The following is a 26995-nucleotide window of genomic DNA, read 5'->3' on the forward strand; positions in this document are numbered from 1 at the left end:
GGTGATGGGGTTGTGATAATCCTGATTTTGCTGCTGAGTAATGGCAGATGATCCCAGGTTGCCTTTAAACAGCTTGTCTCACAGTCTCGAGATACTCATCCATCAGCCTGATCTGTATGATTAAGACCAAAATAAGTTTCTGCTTCAAAGCTGAATAATTGACAGCATCTAATAAATCATAATATAGAGGTTGAGACAAACACCTCAAACTTATCATATTAAGGGACAATATAAAATAATCTCTCATAGTCCCTCAGCTTCGTCCCTCCATCCTTCTTCCTGTGCCTCAGCTCATCCTTCACAGTATATACTTTGCCCCTTGCCCTCCTGCGGCTCTGCCCTCACTGCCTGCACACGTACTGTGCACACTACAGCCTTCCCATTCTCCTGCCCATGAAGCCGCCTCCTTATTCTTTCAGGACCTGTTGTGGGAGTTAATTCCTTTGTTTTCCCTGTGACATCTCTTTCCTTGCCCATTGAAATGCCACACCTGATTGCTGTCTCTGTGTTGGTGTAATTCGTGCACTGATTACAATCTAATCTGTGTCAAAGTTGCCGACAGCCCTGTTTTCTTTCTCGGCTGTGAGCCCCAGAATGCATGTACAGTGCATGAGTGGTTCAAGCCCATCCGTGCAGCAGGTGAGACAGTGAGAACGGGGCGGGTGCTCATTATTATCAATGCCAGTTCCTAGTGTACCAAATAGACTGTGCTGTGCGACCAAGTTCTCAGCCTTCGCTCTCAGTGTTCACCCTGGAAGAAGCCCTAGCACAGTCTGGAATTAGAGACAGCTTGCCTAAAAAGCCAAGTAAGAATTATTCCCCTAGGAGCTTCCAGGGCCCATGTGAAGGTTATGCATTCAGTTACAGCTTACAAACCTTGTCCCCAGGTGAACTGAGACCATCTAGAGGGTAAAGTTATTCTTTGTGTTTCTCTACCAGCAATACAGTGTGTGCTGTATTTGGGCAACACATGTTGACATGAACTCATTCGGCAAGTAAGGAGACTGTGGCTGTGTTGACCCAGGCCAGCCTGTTGGTCTGTTGTCTCTTTCTTGGTCTTCTTTGCAAGACATTAATACAGGGTTGATTTTTGTTAACTGCCTTACTTCAGTGCCAAGGCATTCCTGAGAAGCTGGGCTTCCCGGTGCCAGTATTGAGAAGCTGGTTAGATCAATCGGATAGGTAGAATTTGAAGTGAAGGCATTTCTAGTTTATGACAGGGCTTTAACTAATAAACACCTCTGAGTTAGAAATTCCTTCAGTTGAAATTTCTGTAAAGTGTTAGTTTTTGTCAAGAAAAGATTAATGGGACTAGAAATTTCTTGACTTGCTGTTTTGAAGCCTGTTTTGCTTCTGTTTATATAGACAGATTTATATTTGAAAACCAAAGTATGTCTCATTAACATTTTCTAGTTGAACCTGGAAACGTAAAGTTTTAAGCCAGGTTGTTTTCTGCCGAGAATGCCAATTAAATGCTGTATAACAGGTTTTCTTCTTGCCCACCTCTCTGCCTAACTCACAAGATCTCTACTGTCTGCTCTATGAGTCTGTCTTAAATTTGATGTTAAGATTTTCTGAGCAAAGCACTAATGGCACTGAGGAGAAACTCCTGTGTACGTGAGGATAAGAGAGCTATTCCTCTTTCTGACTCGGTTAACATTGCACTAATTGACCAGTCCCTTATGCCACCCAAGGTGTCCTCACTGTAGAGCAGAGTAGTTTCACTGCATAAAGGACACATTTATTAAGACGAACAACAGCAAAGACTCCATGTTAACTTTTATCTCAGGAAAGCCACACCAGCCTGCACACTCTGGGGTCGGCGTTTGCTTAGATTCATCAAAAGTTTCCCACATGAAGAAGACATCACGCCACAGTGTTGCCATGGTGAGTTACCACAAGTGGTGGCAAACTCTCGTGAGCTTTCTCATCCTCTCACAATCCTCCCAATGGCTACTTGTTCACTTCTGCTTGTGGGTGGCAGGAGTCTCCTACCTAGTCACGTCCATTGGGGGTGGGGGATCACCAGTCATGATGTAAGTGATGGACACAATTGATTCATTCTTTATTCCAAGGGAACAGCTCTCATAATTACACATGCTTCTGCCTCTAAATACAGGCCTGTTCAGTCGTCTGAAACCCTGGCTCTTGAGTATGGATAGCACATCCAAGTGGTAGCAGGTGGCTTATTTGGAAAATGGCACCTCTATCTTCTTGCTCAATAAAACTTTTGTCCCTGAGGAGCATAGGTACTTTGCAACTGTTTTTATCTTCAGTGTACTTTGTTATAGTAGAGTGCTTTTAGATTAAAACTTTTCTTCTCTGAAGTCCACAGTCTCACACATTCTAGTCATATCTTGATGTGCATAACAGCCACTGTGTTTTCCTTTAAGTAAAGGTAATCCCAGGGGAAGGCTCTCTACTGATCACATGAACAAAAACATTATAGGTAATTCCAGAAAGCAGAAACAGCTTAGGACAGCATCTTCACACAGCCACATTTGCCATAGTTGAATCTACTCCATTTTGAAAATATGCAGGTTTTGTTGTTGGTGGTGGTGGTGGTGGGGGTTGCTTCTTTTGAGGCTTTTTATGTCCTTTACTGAATTGAGTTCTTCTAGCTAGGATTTATTCTCTCACACTTTCTATTTACTTCTTTACCTGTGGAAACAGTCTTGTGCATATGAAGACTGTTCCCCAAAGCAGCAGAATGAAGGGGTGTGGACAGAGGCATGCACCCATTACCACTGAGACACAGCATGGCCCCGGCCCAGACAGCCTATCTGTGAGTTCTGGTGCTGGAGCAGCTGGGAATGATGAGACAAGCCCCTGCCATAGCATAAGAAGCATGGCAGCAGCTGGAGAGAGTCACATTTGGCCCATGATGGCAGCAAGATGGTGCCCAGGAAGCCCTACTCTCAAGTTTGGAGAGAGCCAAATGATGAAGGTTGGATGTGAGATGGTGTCATTAAGAGTTTTCTGGAGCAACAGAGCCATTAAATCCTGAGCCAAATGAGCTCGTATGTTATGTGTGGGGGAATCCTCTCCCTGTGCTTGTGACAGTAGTCTAGTAACTGTTGGGAAACTTTCCTCTCATACATACTTAATGTCAGCTTTCAAAACAACCATAGTTAAGACCAGGGCTTAAACAATAATGGAAACTCACTCTTTCCTCCAGGAAGTGAAGAAATCCGCTGCTAAGCCCAGACTTTTCCATAGCTTTGCTTCCCTTTGGAGACTCTTGAGTGAGTCTGAGGGGGTGTTATCTGTTCTTTTAAACTCTCACAAACCTTGTGGGGTTTTGTATGACAAAGTGCTTTCTGGAAAAGAGCCAAACCTCTCAAGAATTTTGGCCTTACAAAAGGTGCAGCCTTAACTGTAGTACTAGAGGAAAGTGCAAAGCTGAGTTTAACCCAAGACCAACAGCGCTGAAAGAAAGGCTGCTTGCAAAGGGAAGCAAGCAAATTGTGTTTCTGGCACTGTCTCAGGTTGGTCATGGTGGCTCCTGACAATACTGTGGTGAAAGAGTCTGAGAATTTGAGGGGCCCTACCTAAAACTGTCAGGGATTGACTAGTGATGTCTGTCATTGGTCTAAGCATCAAGATAACTGAAGTTTATTTAGCTGTGCTTGCTATGACACAAGTACACATGCATATCTGTTTACCATGTAATTATTGGCTCCTAAACCAGAAATAAAAAGAATAGATAAGAAAGCTAAGAGTAGGTCTAAAAGCGTTGATGTTTGCTCCTGGAGCTATTGTCAGCTCTTCTCCCAGGAGTAAGGGTGGGAAGATGAAAAACCTTAAACAAGGACTCTATTTTGTTACTCCTTGTGCTGATATATGTGTTGTCAAGAGAATGCATTGTTTCACAGTCATTTCCTGTGACCTGAGACCAGTGAAACTGTAGCTAGTATTAAAGGGCCGTAAAAAGTAATCAGAGTAAAAACAGCTGTTGTGGACAGTCATACGTGCCATTTTGTTATCAATATGAGAATATAGTACCATTCTGTGGTTCTCAGAATTTGTAAAACAGGAAAGATCAACCCTCGGTGCTTTTATGATAGCCTCATGGGCAGAAGCCACAGTTTACACGTAGTGAAATGACTTGAGTCAGATGCTGTATGTTCTCAACACTGCAACAGGATAGGCTCTACTTCTTAATACTTTTCTTCAATCAAAATAGTGGTACTCATAGCAAATACAGAAGAGCGAAGGTTAATGGTATTTGTCAGCTCTTAGGACTGTCATCGATTTACCACCATGTTAGGAAGCTTTGGTGAGAACCCTCATGCTTTATTTCACTATGTGTGGAACTGATGATAATTAGCTCGGGAATTATTCCATGTACATAGACATGCTCCTTATTTACACCTTAAACTGATTTCAGTCCCAAGCAGCTCATGATGTGTTCCCCTTTTTAGGCTTTTCCATCCAAATTCACACTGGAGTTACTCGCCATCTCAGACAGTTTATATTGATCCTTTCAGGAAGATAAGTCTCAAGTGACAGTTTTATAGCCTGAGCCACAGCTATTATACATCTCTTACCGAGTTGTGTAGGCTTTCCACCAGTTAACTTTTGAACAGTAATGAATCCACAGATATGCTGGCTTATTATGTTGGTTCCAAGTTCCAATTCATTCTTCACAGAAGCCATCCCTGCAGCTTCCAGGAGCCCTTTCACTTTTATCTAGGTTTTCTTAGCAGCCAACCCACAGTACATAGAGAACCCTGGCCCCTCTTCCCTGTCCCTGTGTACGAACAAGCTGCAAAGCCATGGACACCAATTTTGTCATTATCAAGCCATCTAAATCTTATTTACTTCCTTGTTGCTATGATAAAATACCCTGACCAAAGCAGCTTCTGAGATAAAATGTTTATTTTAGCTTACAGTTTCAGAGAGACACAGTCCTTTGTGGTAGGAAGATGTGACAACAGGCAGAGAATACACAGCGTCAGGAGCATTGCACCCATGAGGAAATAAGACCAAGACAGGAAGTGCTGCAGGACTGTAAGCCCTCAAAGCCTGTCCTGGTTATCCACTTCCTCCAATGAAACTCCACCTCATAAGGATGCTACAGCCTTCCAAAACAGACCAGTTGGGGACCAAGTGTTCGAACACATGAACCTATGGGACACATTTCATATCAAACCAGAACACCGTCTAGAGTGATCTCAACAGGAAGCCATCATTAATCATTAGTACTCTCCTATATCTTTGTTGTTTCTCAGTGCCCTTGGTGGTTATAGCACCTGGTCAGGGCTGGGGAAGAGTCAACCTTACTACATAAACACAGAGACATGGCAGCCAGCCTTTTAAATTAAAACTGGCACTTCTGGGCCTCCTGCTGAAGACTGCCAGCCTAACTTTACAAAATGACATTTATGACCCTGAAGATAGAGAAACTCAATGAAAGAGGCTGAAACCAGTTTCCAGCGTGTTTGAAAGCTGGCTTAATGGCAATAGAACTTTAACTGTGTGGTGTTTATTATTCTCAAAATACCCAACTTATTTTAGACAGACTTCTGCTAGTATGAAAGCAAATTAAAGCAGTTTACCATCAATTCTGCTGAGTTCCCCTCACTGCCTCGTCACAAGTAGCAGCCTTGCCACCAGCAGTGGGCAGATCTGTGCCAAGTGCAATTACTTCAAATACAGTTCCACTTATTCATAAGGAGGACTGTTGCTCCCCATGAGAACTTAGTTGAGGAAAGAAAAGGCATATAAGTTTATGTTAATTATATACCTTATGCTGGAGATTTGATTTTTATAGGAGCACAGCTTTTACTCCTATCCAACATATGTGCAATTGCCATCTTTTGACAGCACTCAGACAGGGTAGGCACCTTCAGGTTATATAGGGGTCAGCAGTTCTAGGGCATCATTGTAATACTTGATTTGGGCTGGGCTGTTTGAAAGTTGGTGTCTCTCTTTGGATTTAAGGTGAACTAATAGAAACCCAGAACATAAAAATGTATTAATTGAAATAGTCTTTGTGTCAGTCATCAATGGTGGAAACTGATAAAGAAGCTTCACTGTTGAAAGATTAAGCAACTGGTCCAAGCTGCTTTAATAAGGAAGAGGTAGAGCCCAGATTTGGACTTTTTGTTTTGAGATGTTAGGTCCAGTGTTTTTGCCATCACTGTAAATAACTAAAGGATGAACAATAGTTATTCTAGAACCAAATCAGATTTGGTTATGCTGCTGTGTTGGGAAACTGTTCTCACTTCCGTTTAGGCTTGTCTTCCTAGAACTCCTTGGCCACTCATCCTTCCAGGCACACCTCCCCACACATACACACTGGCTGATGCAATGCACTGCATTAAAGAGAAAGTAGCTTTAAAGAGAGATACGACTGAGCAGCCTGTGGTGTCTCACAGATGTGCCGTGTACTGGAGCTTACAATTAGACATGACTGGTCACCCAGGTAACTTGACATTCTAATGGTTGTAAAAAGTGCTGTCTGGTGTTGAAGAAACCTACACCACAGACACTGTGTTGAGTCAGAGGTAAGTTCTTGGTGAGGCTGAGATCTGTGGTCTAAGTAAATGACACAGGAAGTACGGGCTTCTGGACCAGTGTGTGTTGAGAGCCTATGGAGAGAGCTTGACTCCTTTAGGGTGCTGAAGGGAAGCAGTATGAGAAAGCACACTGGAGAGAACTTAGACTTGTGCTAGTATGAAAGCACTCAAGCAGAGGTGATGTCTTCTCAGACCCAGTAGGCTGTAGGCAGTTATTTGGACTGAATTGTAAAGTAGGTAGCAAGTCTTAGGGTGAGCGTGAGAACTGGAGGTCAAATTTGTTACTTAGAAGGGTCAATCTGATTATACTTTGGTTCATAAAGTGAAGGGTGGAGAATGGAAACCAGGAGACTGTTAAGGAGACTTAAGACTCCTCAGGCAGTTGGGCATGGTGTCTCAGATTAGAGGAATGACTACAGAGGGTCTATTCCAGATCTAATTGAGACTTTAATTTACAATAGTGGGTGACAGACTGGCTGCTGGTAACATGGGAAGATGTATCAAATAGAACTCTGACTTTGTGGGCCCAAGTGCTGCAGTGGGCAAGAATGCTCAAGAAGAAATAGGAGGAAATTGAGCGTTCAGTTGTAAATATGCAGTGACTATAAAGCCCTTGTTGTGGGTAGCAGTAGGAGTCCCTTTCTGACCACCAACTATAGACCCAGACTGATCACAGCATTCAGTCATGCTAGGAGTGGAACTACCTGCTGATAGCGTAGACAGGCAATGACAGAGACAACCAAATAGCCTATGAGCCTGGGGACACCAGCCGGTAGAGTGAGAGCAACTGGGAGGAAGAACAGGCAGGTGCTTACTACAGAAACCAGGAAACTTCTCAGGAAAGGGTAAATTCACCAGGTCATCAGTTTTACTAAAAGTCGCTTGATTTTGTGTCTCTGACTTTAACTTGAGCCATGCTGTCGAATGGTCGTATGGAAACAATCCACTGTGAGGTGGGCCAAAGAGAACGGGGTGGAAGGAAAAGCAGCCTCAGGTAGGATAGAGCTTTTCCTTAGAGCTGGGCCACCAACCACACGTGATTGTCTGGCTCCAAGTCATTACAATTAAATATAATTTTAAATTGCCTTTCTTATGGCAAATTTTAGATGCATGTTAGCCACATGTGTGTTGGACAGCATAGATTCAGAACATTCCCATTATTGCAAAACTGCTTTTGGTAACACTGCTCCAGAAAGTGGAGTCATGCTAGTAAAAATGACCCAGTAGAGGAAAAGGTTGAAGACACCAGAAGAAGAGCACTGTCTCCTAGGATCCCACTAGGATTGGGAGGACGGCAGAGCTCCCAGAGGCTGGCCTGAACGTGAGCAGTTGTCATAATGGGGGTAGGGAGATATAGCCCAGAAATATAGCAGCATAGTGGGCAAATGTTAGTGTCAACTCAAGACTAGTTCCATTTGTTTTGTGATTTTTCTCCAGAAACACTCAGCTGGAAAGCTGTGTGAAGGGACATTCATGGACTGGGGCTATGTGTGATGGCATAGATTAATAGTGCTGAATTGGAAGCCCTGGGGAGATGTAAAACTAATGGAGCTGAGCATGGTGAATCTAATGCAGACATGGATTGAGGGATGCAGTGCTTGATCCTGCAGTAATACATCATTACACACTTAGGAGGGAACCACTGAGATTTACCTGTGAGGTAGCCCCAGTGCCGAGCTGATCATAACCGATCATAACCCTCGGAGAGCCAGAGCTATGTAATGCATTGTTCTACACTTCATAGTTAGCCTTCTTCATTTTGAGATTCAGCAGCAGCATAAAACGTTAAGCCAATTTGTTTAATCTTGCCTGCCCTCTAAAAATGCCTAAATCCATTTATGCGGCACAAGGGAAGGAGATTATATGATGCACTAGAATGTAATGCCTTCTTACAACATCAGTCCTGAATCGGTAGTTATTCAGTACCCAAGAAAAGGAAGCATATTAGGTTTTCTTATTATTGCGGAATTATTTTGTGGCTGTTCCTAGAGGCGCATGTGGCTCATTCTGCCTCCACAACCATAGCCAGGTTTCACTTCATTCGGCCACAACATTCTCTGAGGTGTATTTTCCTCTAATTTTTATATTTGATTTATGGAGCAATTTGGGAAATACTAGCAACTACTTGACTTCAGATTAGTAGTGTTACCATGTGTGCTTAGTGCAGTGTGTGCTAGAGATGAGTATTGTTAATTGCCATTTTACATTCTCAGTCCCCTCTGGCTTCCCTAAACATCCGTTTCTCAAGTACAGAGATGCTGTCTCCTCACTTCCAGGGACCCTGGGGGAGTAAAAGGTTAATATTTCAGATGCTCAGTTTCACAGATGCAAGGCACTCTGCACAGAATTGTTCTGTTACTCAAGTACTTTTTTAAAGCCGCAGTGGCCAACCTTTTGAAATGAACTTAGTTCCTGTGGAAACTTGTCACCCCTGCAGATAGTGCCCTTATCTGTGAGTGAAAACGAAAACCAGTTCTTAGAATGATTCTGTAAGTTTATAACATGGCGTGGGAAATGGACATTAGAAATACGGGTAGGTTGTGCTCCTTGGCGTTATATTCTTCAGTGCTGGATTGTATCTGAAGACAGCCTTGCAGATGTCACCATCTGGGCTTTCACTACGAGGCCAGAATAGGTAAACGGGTTTACCTATTCTGTGAGTGGTTTGTTGGGTTTGTTTTTTTCTTCTTCTTCTTCTTCATTTTTGTTTGTTTCTCTTCCTTTTCCCCTGCACCATGAGTAATAGTGTGTGAGGGGGCAAGGGATATGAGACATAACCCGGAAGTAAAATAAGCTTCAAGGGATGGAGGAGGGGAGAAGGCTTCCTAGGCATGGCTGCTGATTGTGGGCTGTGCGGTGAGGAGAATTCAGGTTACTGAGCATTTCTTTGAGGCAAAGAAATTGGAGATTGCTGCCCTAATGTAGTACATGATAGCCTGGTAGACAGATAGGTAAACTGAGGAAGGAAGTAAAAAGCATTTCAGAGGAAGAACTAATAACAATAGCATCAGAAGTGTCGAAGTTCAGTGCAGCCTAATGTGCTGGCAGGATTGTTACAGATGAGGGAAGGAGGGAAGGAAGGTAGGAGGAGGGTGGGCGCTCGGGGAGCACCTGCTTCTCCTACAGGATTGTTACACATGAGGGAAGGAGGGAAGGAAGGTGGGAGGAGGGTGGTCACTCGGGAGCATCTGCTTCTCCTACAGGATTGTTACACGTGAGAGAAGGAGAGAAGGAAGGTGGGAGGAGGGTGGTCACTCGGGAGCACCTAGTCCTAGCCCTGCTAAAAGCTCTTTTGCATAAGCAAATCCAAACAGTCACTTAAGCCTGTGGAGCTGATGCTTAGTGTAGAAAACTCACCAGTAGGGGGATCAAACAGCACTGTCAGCTCTAGCTCTGGCTTCAGACGGGTAAGATTGCTGTGTCTGAACGAACTTATTAGATCCACCCAAACCTGAGCTCTGGAGCTGGTGGCTGCAACGAGGTGTAGACATTCAACTCCACACACACACACACACACACACACACACACACACACACACACACACACACACACAACATTAGGAGAAGCCCCAAAGGAATAAAGACTTCACCAGAAATGGTAGACAGGGGGTCAGAGATCGGAGCTTTGGGAATTTCTTAGAATTAGGAGAGGAAAGGGTGTGATAAAGCGGAGAAGAAAAACGAAGTACAGGTGGAGGAAATCTCCAGGCTTTTCTAAGTGGTTAATCTTAGTGCCTTGACCCATGACTTGGTTAATTGGTTGTTTCTGTTTTTTCTTACAAAGTTGCTGAAATGTTAAATACAAAGGGTTTGTACCAAATTCGTGCTGATGCTTGATGCATAAGCGGCAGGAAGAGTTACTTTTAAGTTTATGGTTTTGTCTTGGTGTAATGTGTGAAGTGTCACACCTGGTGTCTCAGGGTTAACTTCAGTTTTCTATTCAGCACCGTGAAACCCATGCACAAAAAAAGCCTTGTGATTAGGAATTGCTGTGCCTAAGCATCCAGGCAGGCAAGCAAGCTTCCTGGGGCACTCAGAATGTCTCTCAGTAACAGATCATTATATTTTAGATGAATTATTTCCTGATAAGCAATCCATGCTCATGACGGAAATTTTAACTCTCAGGCAGAAGTAAATCTCTTGCCTGACTCTGGCCACCATTTACCTTTCATGGAAACAGCTGCTATTTCCAATTGCTTTTCCTTTTTTTTTTTTAAGTAAGAAATGTATTTCCTGCATATATCAGCATATAGATGTTATATGATTTTAAATTGAACTTGTGTACATCATGAGCATATGCAGAATAAATAATCATGGTTGACCAACATCCATAAACTCCTATTTTAAAATGTATTTTGCCAGATTTTCTCCCATTGTCACCCAACTATTAATTCTTATTGCAGCTAAGAGTGGGACAGGATCCGCACATGCTGGATGCTGCATACAAGGGGAAAGCAACAACTGTGTGAGCCTTAGGTGTCTGTGTTCTGAATGTGTTTGCTTTGTCTAGACAGGCATCTAATGGCCTACCCCTTGCTGGTGTTGAGTGTGTGTGACGGCGTCCTCTATACCCACATACCAGGCACAGCCTGGCAGACACCTGGGCCGTCTTCCGCTGTAGGTCTCTGCTGCTTTGTTCTGTTTCTGTCCTAGACTCATCCTTTGTTGTGTGGATTTACTCGGAGGGATTCAGGCCACTCCCAGATGACTCGTTTCACCTTCAGAGCTTCCCTCTATGGGATTTGTTACCCACTGCTTGTCTCCAATCTTACCAGCCACACTGTCTACACAGACCCTTCCCTCCACAAACCTGGTTATTTGTTTTGCAAAAAAATGATTCATGTAACCCAGGTTAACTTCAAACTCTTGATCTCCTGACTCTTGTCTCCCGGATGCCACCAAGCCCAGCCTTGTGTGTAAAAGACCTGGTAACTCACCTCTTTTCATAAATCTACTCTAACTTTGAAGCACACATTTTACTACTCTGCATGGGAATACCTGCCCCTCCTTATAGAACAAGTCCTCCTTCTGTTTAGGCCTTTTAATCTCTATGTAAATTTTCATGAGTTTTTAAGAAAGAAATCCATTAGTTATGTCCAACTGCTGATGACCCTGTCTTTCCAGACTACTTTCTTGCCTTCACTATCTGACTAGAATACACCCTACCTCACCCGACCCTACAAGGCCTTCTTGTTTAAAAGGATGATCACCATCTTATGTGAGACTCTGCAGTCAACTCCAGCCAGGCTTAATACCCCCTTTCAGATTTCCCCGCTGCAAGGTGGATCACATGAAAGCTGCTCTACTTTGGGGAGGAGAGGTAGTAACCCTCTCATTCGTCTCCCAACTGCCTGGTATATGTGAAGACTCTGAACCAGCCTAAGCCTCAGCCTTGATTGTTTCACCACCTTGTGTTTTGCTTACCATTTCCCTGCCATGTGGCTCCTGCCCTGTGTACTGCTTTTGCTGGGGACCACACTCCATGGTTTCTTTCAACTGTCTTTTCCATCGTGGGGCTCCATCCCAAACGTATGATGGTGCACTTTGCCATTGCTTTTTCGTGCTCAGTTCTGTCTTCCTTCCCACACAGCTGTTGCCAAGGCTCAGCAGTCCTTCATGTCTTCTGTCTCCTCACTCCCTTCCAGTTTTCCTGGGAATTTCTCATCTGTGGTTGGAGTACCACTCTCCAGCTGTGCTCTAGCTATCCATTTAGATCATGATGATTGGATGTCATTTCCACTTAGACTCCCTGACAGTGTAAATACCCTCATTCTCTAGATCCCCAAAGCCTTAGCCGAATGGGAATCTACTAGTCCTCTTCTCTATTCCTACGTCCTGCCCAGTTATCTTGTCTTTACTTGTCAGTGCCTCTATTCTTGGTCAGCCATTTCTCTTAGCAGCCAGTTTCATCTTTACATCTATGTATTACTCTATGGGCCAGCTGGTAGACCTCCATGGACATCCACATTCTTCCCAGTCATTCATGTTGGAACAATGTTTCCATTGTTCAGAAAATCCAGTAGCTTCCTTTCTCGGATAGAATAAAGCCCACCCTGTTATCATAAGACTCTGCATATTCCAGTCCCTTCCTACTCAGCACTACCTCCTCCATCCCCACCCCATGACACCATGAAAGCTCTGAACATTCTAGACTCCTCTGAACCTAGACCTTGGCTCACAGGGGCCTTGGCAAAGTAGCCCCTACCTCTTATTCTCCACCCTTCAATTAGGGGCAAAAATCCTCCTGACTTTCAAAAAGCTAGAGGTAAACATTTCTTTCTCTCTCAACAGTTGTGGCACTTAGTACTTGCATTGCTTCCTTAACACTTGGATTACCTTGTATTACATGTGACCTCAACAATATATAGTTAGAGGAATGAGCTTAATGTTCTCCCTGCCCACTACATATAGTGTTCACAGCTGTCGCATCCTCGTGGCGTTCTCTCTGTCTCACAGCCCTGTATTCATGGGTGGTCTCTTTACTCTAGTGACAGTACCCAAGCATCCTCTTTTAAACTGCGCAGACAGATGGCAGGCCGACAGAAGGCTTGACTGCCCTCTTCCCAACCACCGCTTCCTCTGCTCTACATTGTCAACACTCTGACACTTAAAGGGCAGATCAGTCTGGAAAATTCTTTTTATCCCTCACTTGTCACTAAAATAAATATATTTGCAGTTCTTTCAGCTAAGGGAGCTCCACACATCCCTTTCAGTATTTGGATCTTCCTTCTAAAATGTAGTGAAAGGAAGTTCCATCTAAGTAATGTCACACTCTCACCACAGACTTAGCCTTATCCTAATTTTTTAGGATGTGTCGAAGTCTTCAATGAGATACATGACAGTTTTTTTAAAAAAATTTTAACTTAAGCTGTTCATGACTTGATAGTAAAAGTACTCTCTTAAATTTGATTATAGCAGAGAAGAGGCAGGGACACCAGGACCTGTTTTTATGCATAGGTAACTGAAATTTCAGTACAGTTATCCTCATCCCATCTTCCCTCAGCAGAGGAGTACAAAAATTTCATCCCAAAGGGTAATTTTTTTTAATTAGAAGCTTATCGTAGAGGTGTGTGCTTAACTATATACGCCCAGGGTACTGATTCCACACTGTCCAACAAGGAGATTCATGACTCTGCAAAGTTGCACTAGGCAGATTCCATTAGGCAGAAGAATTTAATAAGACTTGTGAAATAGTTACAGAAAAATTACTTCAGAAGATCTTCCGTACGTTGCAAAGATTTGTGATAGAAAAACTCAGCAGTGGTCTGGGAGAGATGGCTCAGTCAGTAAGTGTTTGTCACTGAAGCAGGAGGATCTGAGTTCAGTTCTCCACTTGCAAACAACTTGAGTTCCACTGGCAGCTTCTATAGGTAAACCTTGTGCTGAGGTGGGAGAGACAGAAGAATCCCTGGAGCTCTCTGACCAGCTCCTCTAGCCAGAATGGCAAGCTCCAAATTCAGTGAAAGACCATGTCTCCATTGACAAACGCATGCACTGTACAGGCCACAGCCAATGGAAAAGGGTATCAGAGCGCCAGAGCTACAGCCTATGACTCCTGTGCTGTTTCCCAGTTCTCCTCTTCTGAACTGCAGGACTATCTGCAGGAACATGGAGGGAAGAAGGGAGTGGTGCCCCTGGAAGACCTCGGGACTGAATTGTCTCTGGAAACAGCTAGCACCTAGTATGCACTAGTGCCCGGATCTGTACCTTGTGATCTGCTCCCACGTCTTTCCTGTTGGGTTGAGTGGTGTACTCAGTCGGTCATTTTATGTTCCTAAATGACCAGTATGGTGGGCAACTTACCTTTTTTCTCCAGGATTCTCCTCTAATTTTATAGTAAATCGTTCTGTGCCCCAAGATCCTTCTACCATCCCTAGTGTATTCAAGTTTCTCCTGTTTTTTTTTTTTTTTGTTTTTTTTTTTGTTTTTTTTTTTTTGGGTTTTTTTTTTTTTTTTTTTTTTTGGTCCCCATATCTGGGCAGTGATTAAAGACTGGGTTTTGTGAGAATGGTGAGAAAATATTCTCTTTCATGGTAACTTAGTACAGCTTAATAGGAAGGTTCCAAAGCGTTCTTCTACAGGGAAGTGATAAATGCTGAAGAGTCCTACCAATTCAGAATTATCATTGCTCTCTACAAGACTCAGCAACTGCAACACCTTGACATCATTCTTGGTAGGTTGACACTTGGCTTCTGTTTACTTTTGTGTGAAGTCTCTGGTTGACTCAGAACCTCTGGGTTCTCATTGCATACAGCTGCTCACACATGTGTACACTGAGTCTGTGTTAACACATACTCAGAAGTTTTTTCTGAGGGAAATTAGAAGTGTTTAGAAGGCTTGCTGCCATCAGGTTATGAATGTATTTACAACCCAAGTTCAAAAACACTATAGTCTGAGCACACTGAACAGATTTCATGTAGCTTTGAATGGTAGCCTAAGGGATTCCTAAAGCCAGTACCTATTTCCTGTTTGCCAGTGATGGATTTCTCATCTGGAATACTATTTGGCCATATTCCAAACTCTGTCAGTGCCTGGCACTGTGTTCATAACCCTAGCATTAGGTCACAATTTAAAGCCACCTCTGCTCCACTCTTGTAGGCTGTCGGCAAGCTCCTATCTCATTTATCAACTGTCACCATGGATGGCATGTAATGAATTCTTAATAATCATTGCTGGATTAATCATATTTGTTGGTGTGACTGAGTGGATGAAAGAATTCATGAGCCAACCAAATCCTCATATTTTCCATCCTTGGACCAATATTGTAAGCATACCAAAGTAGCAGCATGGAGAAATGGAAATAAGTCAGAAAGCCATGGGCTAAGATGACTTTAAACTTGTAGTAGCTTCAGTTCTGTATATTAAGCACATGCGCATATTTAAGAAAAGGCTAGGGCTGATACATTCTGTACGCTTAGGCAATCATGCTCCCAGTTGTCTAATTAAAGAATTGCTGTACATGGTGTTAGGTACTTGTCTTTAATATAATAGTGCTGCCCTCTTTCTGAGCTTTTCAGATGGGTCCCCTGAACATATAAGGTTATTTGTCTCCTTCAGTATCCATCGGTGCTTCAACTCGTGTCCTGGAAAATCTCTTCATTGCAGATATCTGGAAGGATCATGTCCCCAAATATTGCATCTTAAAACCAAGGGTCATTCCTGTGAGCTACGCTTACATTCTTTTGCCTGTGTACAAGGCAAGAATTTCCATTTCCACCAGAATGCACAGTATGAACTGCACTGTGGCTAAGTCGTTTTCCACTTTTTATTTATTGTTCTGTTGCCTGGTGTTCACTAAACGGTGTCAACATTCCTGTTGGTTAGGGGAAGAGGGGGAAAGATGTTTATGAAGAAAGTTTTCCTACCCAGACAGTAGTGGTCTGTAGCTGTAAAACAGTGAGAAATTCAGAAACCATGTGTCCTGGGCAAGATGTGGTCTGGAAGTTGGTTTCTTCCAGGTTGAGTGAAAATATTGACAGCAATCATGTTCAACATTCCCCCCAACTCTACCTAATATTGCCCCTTACTCCAGATATCCTAGTGAATTCTCTCCCTTTTAGAGATAACAAACTGTGCACGTAGCCCAAATATGGGTCAAGAAAACTATAAGGAAGTAAAAATTAACCCAGTTGTTTCTTTACTCCATACCAGATGCTTGACTTCACAGATCTTTTCATCTGAAGAGTAACATAACTTTTGCCCAAAGAATTGTTTACAAAACTAAACAGTAGGGGTCATCATTCTTCAGAGGTGAATATGGTCCCATTTTTCTAAGTGCAGATGGGGGGGCACTTCAATTCTGCACTGGTGCTGGATGAGTCCAGGCCATAGGACCCCATGTAGGTTCAGTGATGCTAGTAAAATATTGAGAATGCTTGCTATAGCTGGCTTTCCTCTTAAAAAGAAGCTGACTGCTAAGTCTCAGAGTGTCAGAGTGCTGCCTGCCCCAGTAACCAGTATGTGGGCACATGCTGTTGAATTGACTCCTTTGTCCTTCTGCCCCTTGTCAATTCCAATACCCCTGACATCATTGAATGAGAAAGGAGAAATCCTCTGCAGAATTGGACAGGTTTGCACACAGCCAACATTCTCCTCACTTAGTACTGAGACCCTTAGGGGATATAAAGCCAGTTGGATTAGGGGGGTTGGGTAGGACCACGTTGCTCCTTACAGTATTTTGGGGGCTTTCATTCCAGACTGTAAATATAAAAAGGTTGGCATTGCTTTCTTTCCCTCCTTACCAGTCACCTTTCTCTTGGGGATCCAGATTACTGAATTTGGTCTTGCATCTTTTTTCAAAGTCAGCAGATTAACCATTACATATTACAGTACTTGGAGCTAGATGCTGGGCTTTCAAGCCCTAAGTTTACAGAACAGAATTCTATGTAAGTCAGCTTTCATTCCTCTGGGTTCTTAGGGGGCTAGTTTCAGATTCCAACACATACCTATATCCTCAGAGAGCCAAGTGTCTTGCGTAAAATGACTTGGTATTTGCATGTGATAGACATATTCTTCTTGAAACTTTCAGTCACCTTTGGACTGGTTATAATATCCAGTGCAGTACTGTATGAGTATTTATCTTTTGTTTCTGAGACAGTCTCCATAACTCTAGCTGACCTCAGACTCATAGCAATCCTTCCACCTCCCCTCTCAGACTCCCATGCTGGATTTGCAAGTGAGTGCCAACAGTTTTACTTAGCCAGATACATTTTTCTCCCAAAATATTCTCTCCCTGGTATTGGTTAAGTCCCCAGATACAAAAGACTGCCTGTCTTCTGTGTACATCTAGCCTGGGTTGTTTCTCTTATGACACCTAGGCTGACTCTATTGGGTAAATGGTATGTACTCATTATGAGTGGTGGCCTGCCCATCAGGTTGGCTACTCCATTGAACTATGTCAGTGGTTAAAAATTGTGACCTCCTTGGGAAACCTTTGTCTCCCAAAAGAAAAATTACATTATGTTTCATAACAGCTATGATGTAGCAACAAACAGTAATTTATGGTTGGGGATCACCAAAACATGAGGAATTATCGTGTATTAAAGGGTTGCAGCATTAGGAAGGTTGAGAACCACTGAAATTAAGTGCCAAGCCATGTGTAGTTGAGATCCATGCTCCTTCCCTTGTGCTGGCAGAGACCCTGTCTCTTAGCTACGTTTGTGCTGTGATGATAGACAGCCTTGTAGTTACCCTTGTGCTGGTAAGAGCTGATGGGAGGGTATCTTGCATTGTTAGTTTTCAGGATATTATATCACAGATTATGTGAAAAGAAGTAGAAAACAAAGCAGGCACCTGTCAGCAGTATTTAGCTTCTACTATGTAAAGATGGAAATTTGAGTAAAGCTCAAATAGAAGCATCATAAATGAGAGGGTTAGCAGTTATTAAGGATTCCGGAAATGCTTGAGATTAAGTTTGTTTTTCAGATCTTGCACTGTTAGGAAAAGTTAGCTTATATTTTATTATGAAAATTAATATCAGGATACTAAACTGTAAGGTAAAGTCCGATGAAAATTTAGCAAACAATGACTGCATTTTAAATCCTTCCTTAGCATTGCATTTCCTAGTTACTTCATTACAAACAGTAAGCAGTAGTAACCGACATCATTTAAGTATTGGCCATGAATGTGGACTTAGGGTTGCATTTTGAAAAAAAGCCAGCTCTGCTGGCTAGTGGGCTAACATCTAAAGAACAGTTTGGTATAATTTAATGATAGCTTTTGGGCTGTACCTTAAGAATGAGAGGTTTTGCTCCATGGCCATGCTACATGAAACGTCTGACCTCTTGAAAGATGCGTTGTTGGATCCTACTAAGAAAACAGTTTTCTCCTTAGCATCGGGTGTCTCATTAATTCATATTTTCTCCCTGAATACCCCCAGTAGTATTTCATCACAGTGTCTGCTTCTGGTTAACATACAAGGAAAGGAGCCTCTTTGTGTCTGCACTCACAATGAATGACTTTTGTGTTCCTCAGAGCTGGGAGAATTCTGACTGCTGGTTGTCACCACATGACTTCTTCTGAACTATCTCCATATATTTCTTTCTCTGAAGTTACCATATTATATGTGCCATTTATATTAGCAGAACTAAAAAGATGGATAAGTAGTTGCGTGGAAATTCAAAGCCCTGGCTCACATCAAAGAAGTCTGTAAAACATGAAAGTGGGAGAGGCGTCAGTGAAGCGGCGGACGACCGTCAAACTGATATCCGAGGGTCACTGTGTGAGAAGGTCTGAGACGGGCTTCTCAGTACTGCCTAAGTAAGCCTCAGCTTCACCCATTGCCCCTGCCCCGGCCAATTAATTCATCCTTCATGAAAGTCTCCTAAGGAAATGCTCTGACTTGGTAGTGATATTTTATGTCCATCACTAGGTGGTGGGAAGCCTTGGGAAAATTAGAAACAGCCTGTATCTCTTTCTGGTCTTTTTTTCCCAAGGGATTAATTATGGGCTTGTTGTGAGTGTGATAAGAAAAGCTTGTGAGCACATTGTCCTAGATGCTTCCTAATACTGCCATTAAGCATTAGCTAAAAGCGGGGGGGGGGGGGGGGGGGGGGGGGAGTCTTGCTGGCTCCTGAAGTCCCAGAAGAGAGTATTCTCTTGTGGTTTTGTTCTTGGCTTTCAGATTTGGGACTCTGGTCCTGCCCTTGTGTCCAGCCTCCAGCCCCTCGGCCATGCACTAAAGTTATGGATGGGGCTGGAGGTCACCTCAGGAGCAGCTCCTGCTTCGGAAAGGAATGATTTAAGGGCAAACAAGACGGCCAGGTATAGTGGTTCATGTCTTTAATTCCATCATTCAGAGAACAGACAGTTGGATCTCTGTGAGTTCAAGGCCAGACTGGTCTACATAAGTGAGTTCCAGAACAGCCAGAGAGACTCTGTCTCAAAGCAAACAAACAAGAAAAAAAAGCAACAGTAAAGGAAGTAGAAAAAGGGTGAATTCAATAAAAAGTTCCCAACGATTTCCATAAGCCAAAAAGGAAAATGTTTTTGTTATTGTTTTTTGTAAATGCCTATTCTCAGAGGTTGGCTTTGTTCTAACAGTTCCTTTTAGCTCAGCCTGGTTCTGGATATCGGTCTCCATTATCACTGTCCTGTGTTTTCCAACTCTGCACTCACCTCGCTCCCTATCGTGTCACTCGCTCTTTCATTCACTCTTTCTTAAATCCAATGAAATTCAATTGTTTAAATGTCCTTTTCAACTAGGATTTAATTTTCTGTTCGAAATATCTTGGAATTGTGCCTTTTCTTATTTTTCCTAATAGTGGCGTTTTCCTTCAGCAGGCATGAAAGCAGTCAATAAAAGTCAATTGCTGATTCTATGATTATAGGAAGGGCTGCTCAGAATGCATATTGGAGATGTCTTTGAAGCCCTTTCCTGAATGGAAGGTGCCAGGGCTTATGCTTTATGGCCTTCTAATGTTGGATGGTAATCTCATTTAGCATCTTCCAAGAGTGAAAACAGTGCATTAGGACAGCGTAACGTGCCCTGTAGATCAATAGAGGCAGATCTGCACCATTCAGATGGATCTGAGAGAAATGGACCCGAGTCTACAGAGGAGCTGGGGCCCAATTATGCACTGTTCCTTCCCCCTCTCTGCATCTAGTCATCAATATGGGTTAAAATGTATACAAAAGGATTTCAGATGATGGCCACAGAGAGAGAACAGACTGCCAGACAGGAAATCAAGGGCTTGGAAGCGAGTACTAGTATTGATTTGTGGTGATAAAAGTATATTTTGATACACTTCAAACCATAAATAACTTGAGGACTTGAACCTTCATGACTGAGGGCTCAGCTCAGGGTCGGTGCTTGTGTGTGACTTGCACTCCTGCTTTCTAAAGAGGGAGTGATATAAATGAGCTACCTATTGCAATAATCTCAAGAGAAAAATATGTGCATATACATGTGTGTGCATACATGCTTGTGTGTGTGTGTGTGTGTGTGTGTGTGTGTGTGTGCATGTGTGGTGCACATGTCTGTGTGTGCATGTGCATGTGTGCTGCCTGTGTGTTACTAGTGAAGGAAGACCATGGGTCTGCTGGAGCTTGTTTTTGTCTCCCCTCTACCTTTCCTCTGCCTCTGAACCTAGGATGTGTTGGAGACTTGGTCAGCTGTCAGCACTGAGACAGAAGCTCAATAGCTCAGCTCTTCAGTGTGAATCATTAGCATTGTCAGCCATGGATTTGCTGCATTAGCTGAACTCATGCTTAGTCATACTTTATTCAACGTTTACGCAGTCTTGCTGTCGTCGGTTGGTCAGTGGTTTTCTGGAGCTGAGCTTCCGGAAGCATAGCTGACTCCTTTTTGAAGCTGATGTTCATTTATTGGGGATTAGGGATGCTCAAAAACAGTATTGTGTAAAGTCTTTTTCTCTGTGTGACTGCTTTCTTTCTGGGGTAGTGGGAAGAAGATTGCTCCAGGGACAGTCATGTGGTTTGCATTTTCACTCTAGCAAAATATTTATTAGTTTATGGTGTTGGTAAAGTAATGAGGAGAGAAACTGTCACCCAAGGGTCTGCTTATTGATGGGAAATATTTCCCCCGCTATGTTCTCCGGGGCTTTTGTTTTAGAACCCATTAAACTTAAAATAATGTTACTTCAGGATTATATGGAAATACCAAATTTAAATTTCAGAGACAGAACTGATAAGACTGGAAGCATTTTTTATTAAACTAATTTTTTTAAATACAAATTTGTAGGTTAATGGTTGTTTTGCATATTTTCTCTCTCTGTGGTTAGTCTTTGTACCTCAAGTTCTGTTGCCGTACAAACAAGAATATTTTCTGTGTGTAATTCATTTGGCTTATTATTTTTCAAGTGTGTATTATAAACTGTGGAAACATTTATGTTTGGCATGCCATTTTCACTAAGAGAAATTCTACTAAAATGCGAGACTTGTAAGTATAGCTGCAGGCATGTGTACCCTGGGGTTCAGATGTTTGTTTGCCCTTTCCCATTCCAGAATTGTATAACTACTATAAAAATTATCCACCGTGAATAATGGATGTCACAAAGAAAACAAGACAGAGTCCCTTGGAATTTACATTCTTGTAAGTGTAGGCTGGTGAATTGCACTAAGATTATTGCATAGTCCATGATATGGGCATCCTGAAATGTTAAGACAGGGTCACCCTAAAGGGAGGAAAAGACCAGTGAGAGCTGTTCAAAGGCTACATGAGTTGGGCTTTGAAAGATGTGTGGGGGTTTTCAGTGACATAGGAAGAGTGGGAATTTGGGTAGCTTGTGATCACAGATGTGAGAGCCATAACTGGCCCCTGAGTATGATTTACTCAGGCTACAGCAATATACAGTATCCAACAAGGACTAAAGGCAAGCAGGAACCTAATCACATCTCTGCTGACCTGTGGAGGCAGGGAGCAGACTGGGACTGTAGACACAAAGACTAGAGAGAGGTCATTGCTCTGATCTAGGAAGTGCTTTGAATTTGTGTGATAATGGTGAGTATGGAAGATCCGACTCTGGGGACCAGATCCTCATGACCTGCTGGCCGTGGGTATGCCAGAGAGGTGTTGAGACTGGCAGATTTCTGACTCGCCAGACCAGGCTGTAGAACAGCAGCACTGGTGTCATTTGTAGGAACTGGGCTTATATGTTTTATGTAACCTTTAACCTTGACCGTTAATGAGGATGCCTTGTCTCAGTTGTCCTCGTTTTTGTTTCCAGGCGATATGAATATCACCCAGTCTGTGCAGATCTGCAGACCAAAATCCTCCAGTGTTACCGGCAGAACACCCAGCAGACCCTCAGCTGCTCCGCTCTGGCCAGCCAGTACATGCACTGTGTCAACCATGCCAAACAGGTGGGTATGAACAGGTGGGTATGTGAGCTGACGGGGGAACCTAGAAAGTAGAAAGACCTGCGAACTGGAAGTACGTAATTAGTAGGAGGCCTTTCAGAAATAAGAGAAGTCTGCGAACTGGAAGTACGTAACTAGTAGGAGGCCTTTCAGAAATAAGAGAAGTCTACTCTTCTGTCACCAATCATCCCACCACTTATAAAGTCTATTATTTGAGCAGGAAAGGGAAACTGAGTCATACTTAGGAAAGACTTTCTCCCTTTACATGCTTCACTTAACCTTTATAACTACATAATATAACACTCATAGGATGCATGTTTTCTCTAACTTATGTGCTTTAGAAAGCTAATGACATTCTTACAGCAAATTAACAATCTAATCAGGTCACACAACTACTTTACAGTTGGGTATTTGTGGTTTGAAGAGGCTCAAATTGTTGGAAACTTGGATCTTTCTGCTGATAAACTGGCTCATCTCAGTCTAGTGTTTGAGTTACCCAGCATGCCTTTTGACAGCCCAGTTTGCTCCTTCATAATACCACTTAGTGTAAATTTCCAATACTCCATAAATATCTGAAGGTAGGGTAGCTGTAGTCTGGGTATCTTAGAAATAACAGTAACATTAAGTAGAACAAAATGTAATCAAGATTAAAAGCCTGTGTTTTCTTAAAAAGCCTGGTGGCTTGCTTATAGCAGCACTTGCATGGCTGAGTATCTGCCGGGGTTCTTTAAAGATCTTGCTAGAGGTAAAGCTGCTGATGTTAATGTAGTGCATGTTGCTTGTCACAAAAGCCTCTGACGAGCTCTTAGCAAGCCTTCAGCCTTCAACAGCAACCACCTGAGCCCTTGGGACTTGTAGGCTGACTCGTGGGTTTTTCTAATGTAATAATAAAGCCTTGTGGAGTTGGACTGAGTCATTGATAGAAAGGTGATTGTGTCACAGTTTGTGTTTCAAGAGTGGTGTCTGACATGGGTGTCTATTTCCAGTGTGATTCCTGCTATTGCTGAAGTGGGTGGCTTTGGAGCATTGGCTCCGTCCACCCTGCCTGGTGAGGTCATGTTGAATCACATTTAGTTCCATGGTGTCCTGTTTATGGAATAAAAAAAAAGCTAACATTGCAACAAGGTCACATAGGACACAGTGCTGTAGAGGGGAGAATATGGCAGGTCTGGGTTTGGACCCAAGCCCTGTCTCTTAACAGGTCTCTGACCCTGAGCCTTGATTTCTCTCATTAGTGAATTGGGTGGTGTTGTGATTTTTTTTTATTCATGTACAGTATTAAATACACCTTTGTTTTTCCCAAATTCAGAATTATCATTTAGGAAAACTATGAAATTAGACTAGTGATTCAAAAGACCCATCTTCTTTCTCACTCACTTCCCAGCCTGCTGTGGCTCCTTACTTACAGCTAGTCTGTTTAGAGTGTCTAACATTTCACAGTTCTATCTTAAGTTATTTGTAAGTGGATGGTAACCAAGTAATATCAAAAAGTTTCTTGCCATAGGTTTGGAGAACTGGGGAGCATTGACCCTTCCATCTCTTTAAGCCTTGGTTAGGATTTCAGGGTCACGTCACGCCCACTCTCATCCTTGTTCTTCTGACAGCCTGAGACATAAATAGAAATGGCTTCTTCTATCATTCTGCAGCTGAGAGCATTGAAAACTAGGGAAGTCATGAGTAAATTGTAACAGTTAGTTCAAGAAGGGCCCTGCTATGAAAACAAAACAACATTTTAAGAATAAATTAAGTGACCTTTGTTTTTTGAGCAGGTGAGAAGAGACATCCGTCATCCACAAATACAGAATGAGGCAGTGAGGGAAGTGAGAGTTTGAAAGGCTACTGCAATGGTAAATGTATCACACGTAGGGCATGAGATAGTGCCCATGAGCAAAGGGGCTGTTTGGTCTGCACCCTGAAAGACCACACCATGGTGGCTTTAGGGACATAGTATCTCATCGACAGCAGGTGCTGTTCTCAGTTTTGGGCTGTGAAGATAGTTGAACCTCAGCACCCCAGTTTTGCCCCCTTGTGTGAAGGAAGCATTTTAGTATGCAGTGTCTTTGCTGCCTAGTATTCCTTCACCTAGCCTTCAGTTAGGTCCAGAAGTACTAGACATGTAACAGGACAGCAACCCATTAGGTCTCATTCCATTTCCGACATTGCAAGGGTTTCCCCTGTGGAATAATCACAGGAGCCCACTCCACTTTCACATGACTCATAAGGTTGGGCTTTCATGGGGCCCTAGGGTGCTGTTCTGAAGACTAATGCATTTTACTGGTAGGAAAACTTCTGGATGTTCCTTACCCTTGCTGTTCCTTCTTAATTCATCTACTCGTTGACATTAATCTGCACATGTCCTTAAACAGTTTCTTGTGGGTAGACATGAGACATTTAGACTTACTGTCAGTGCTTTAAGTTGCTCTAATAGTATTTCTGAGCTGTAAACACTATTGCTTAGGTTTAAGTACAGCATTGAAAACGAGCATCACTTGGCATATACTTGTGTCTCTCATCTGTCTAACCTGCTAACTTTCTGAACTCCCCAATATTGAATTACCTCTTCTTGCCATTCAGTCTTGCTACACCTGACTTATATAGGACTTTTTAAACAGGGAACAGAATGAGAATTCAGGAGTAAATGATACCAAAATGTTCCCCTAATACTATTATCATCATCATCATCATCATCATCATCATCATTATTTGAGACAGAGTGGTGTGTGTATGCCCCTATCTGGCCCCAAAATCACCATATGAACCAGACTGGCCTCAGATTCCTAAAGATCTGCCTGCCTCTGCATCTCATGTACTGGGACTAAAGGGATGCAGTACCATACCAGGCACTCCAATTCCTAGTTTTAAAGTGAAGGAGGACTGACTTACGGATTAGCATTGCCTTTGTACCTGTGACATTCCACTGCTTTAATGTTTACTCTGTAGGCAAGAATTGTAAGCATTTTAGCATTTTTTTCAGTCCTGTTGCAATGAACAAATAAATTAATTGGCTTCTCATGGAACAGTCAGTTCACCTGGGGGTGGGGTTACTGTATACTGCTTTCACCACCATCCCAGCCCATTCATGTTGAGCACAACATTAGTTTTTTCTTGGTGAGCTGAGAGTTTAAGGCTCTATCTGCAAGGTCTGATTCTTTGCTTGTTGAGGAGAGGAAGAGGTAGGTATAGGCTCAAGAGACATGGTCTGTTTAGTGATAGCACGCCTCTTTCTGAGATTTCTGGGATCTAGTGTCTTTACCTCATGAAGTTTGCTGACAGTCACCCTTGAGATGGACTAGTCTGCTGCTGTGTAGCACCTCAGCTGCATACCCTGTTCTCAAGTTCACATTCCTGACAGGCATGGTGAGCTGATGACCAGGAGGGGCTGGAAACAATTCACAGTTTCTCCAGAGTCAATAAAGTAAAAAGCAGCTATCTCCAAGCTGTCTGCTAGCTAATAAACTGTATTACAAAATTCAGGTGCCTTAGCCAGCTCTGGGCTCCTAGAACTCTGATGCCTCGTACTCTATGGGGAGGTGAGGGACTTAGAAGATGAAATAAGCGTACAGGATTGACAAAAACAAGATCAGGAGTTTCCCAAGGGCCTGGGGTCCACATAAGGCTTGAAGTCGGATGGTGGGGAAGTCAAAGGTCCATAAACTGGATGGACACTTAAATTATAGTATGGGCAGTAGACTGGTAGCCAAGCAGCTTTTCTGTTGAGACTTAATTTTCCTGCTGAACTCTTGAGATCAGAGAGTGCCCTGGCTGCAGAAAGAATTCCAAATGCAGAGAGATCGCACTTCCCAAAACTAATGTCCGTAGTTCTCTCATTTATAAAATATAAATGACATCTTTAATATTGGTTATTTCCAAAACAGAAGATTTCAGGACCATCATGTATGGAGGAAAGTTTTTCCAGGGAACGTTTGTCAGGGACACTGTATTTTACCTCCCCTGTAATTTGGATTTGTTTTGAGCTAGGCTTCAAAATGTTCCCCTATTATTTTGAGCCTGAAAAGGTTCCGAAAACCTAGGAATATCTGTTACTTACAAATCCGGGCTCTTGGGGGAAAAAATTATGCCAGGGTAGGCTGCTTCATGGCTGTGGAAGGGCAAGTTCTCTGCAACATGTCGACCAGGTCTTGGAGCCAGAGAACTTGGAGATCATCAGCCCCAACCTCATCTTTTCTTTTGCACGGTTCCAGAGTGGGACTGTACCATACCCTAGCAAAGCTCATCACCTGCTCTGCTTCTCAAACCCAGGAGGACACAGTCTCTGAAATTTATTTAAATTGTGCATGACCAACCTCCCTTTAAGGATTCTGAGTTGGAAGATTAGAAATGGAGCTCAAGCACCCCAGGCTTGCACCAAATTCTGTCAGGTCTGTCTGTTTTTCTTCATGACAAGGCATGTCACTGTCACTAGCTGCCAATCCAGGATACCCAGAAGTCTAAACTCATTGTCCCTAGGAATGCATCTAAACTTAGCTCTGAAGCAGATGGGAAGCTGGCTTGGGAGAAGGCAGAAACCACTCCAGTAGAAGTGTTCTCCATCTTGCGAGTTCTGAAGCAGAGGGCCATCCTGGGGGCAGTTACCTCAGCATTCACACGGTAGGTGGTGCCAAAAGAGCACTGAGCCTATCAAGTGCTAACAC

General features: G+C 42.9%; 1 protein-coding gene across 1 annotated transcript in view; it reads left to right on the forward strand.

The window, feature by feature from the left end:
* The window catches only part of CHCHD3 (coiled-coil-helix-coiled-coil-helix domain containing 3), a 236032-nt gene that overhangs the window by 203738 nt on the left and 5299 nt on the right, over positions 1–26995 (forward strand). Inside the window, exon 7 of the mRNA XM_080932626.1 lies at positions 22211–22346. Coding sequence (XP_080788752.1) covers positions 22211–22346 — 136 coding nt within the window. The remainder of the gene's footprint in view (positions 1–22210; positions 22347–26995) is intronic.

Source organism: Micromys minutus (genome assembly GCF_963924665.1).
Source record: "Micromys minutus genome assembly, chromosome: 18".
In the NCBI taxonomy this organism is placed as follows: Eukaryota; Metazoa; Chordata; class Mammalia; order Rodentia; family Muridae; genus Micromys; species Micromys minutus.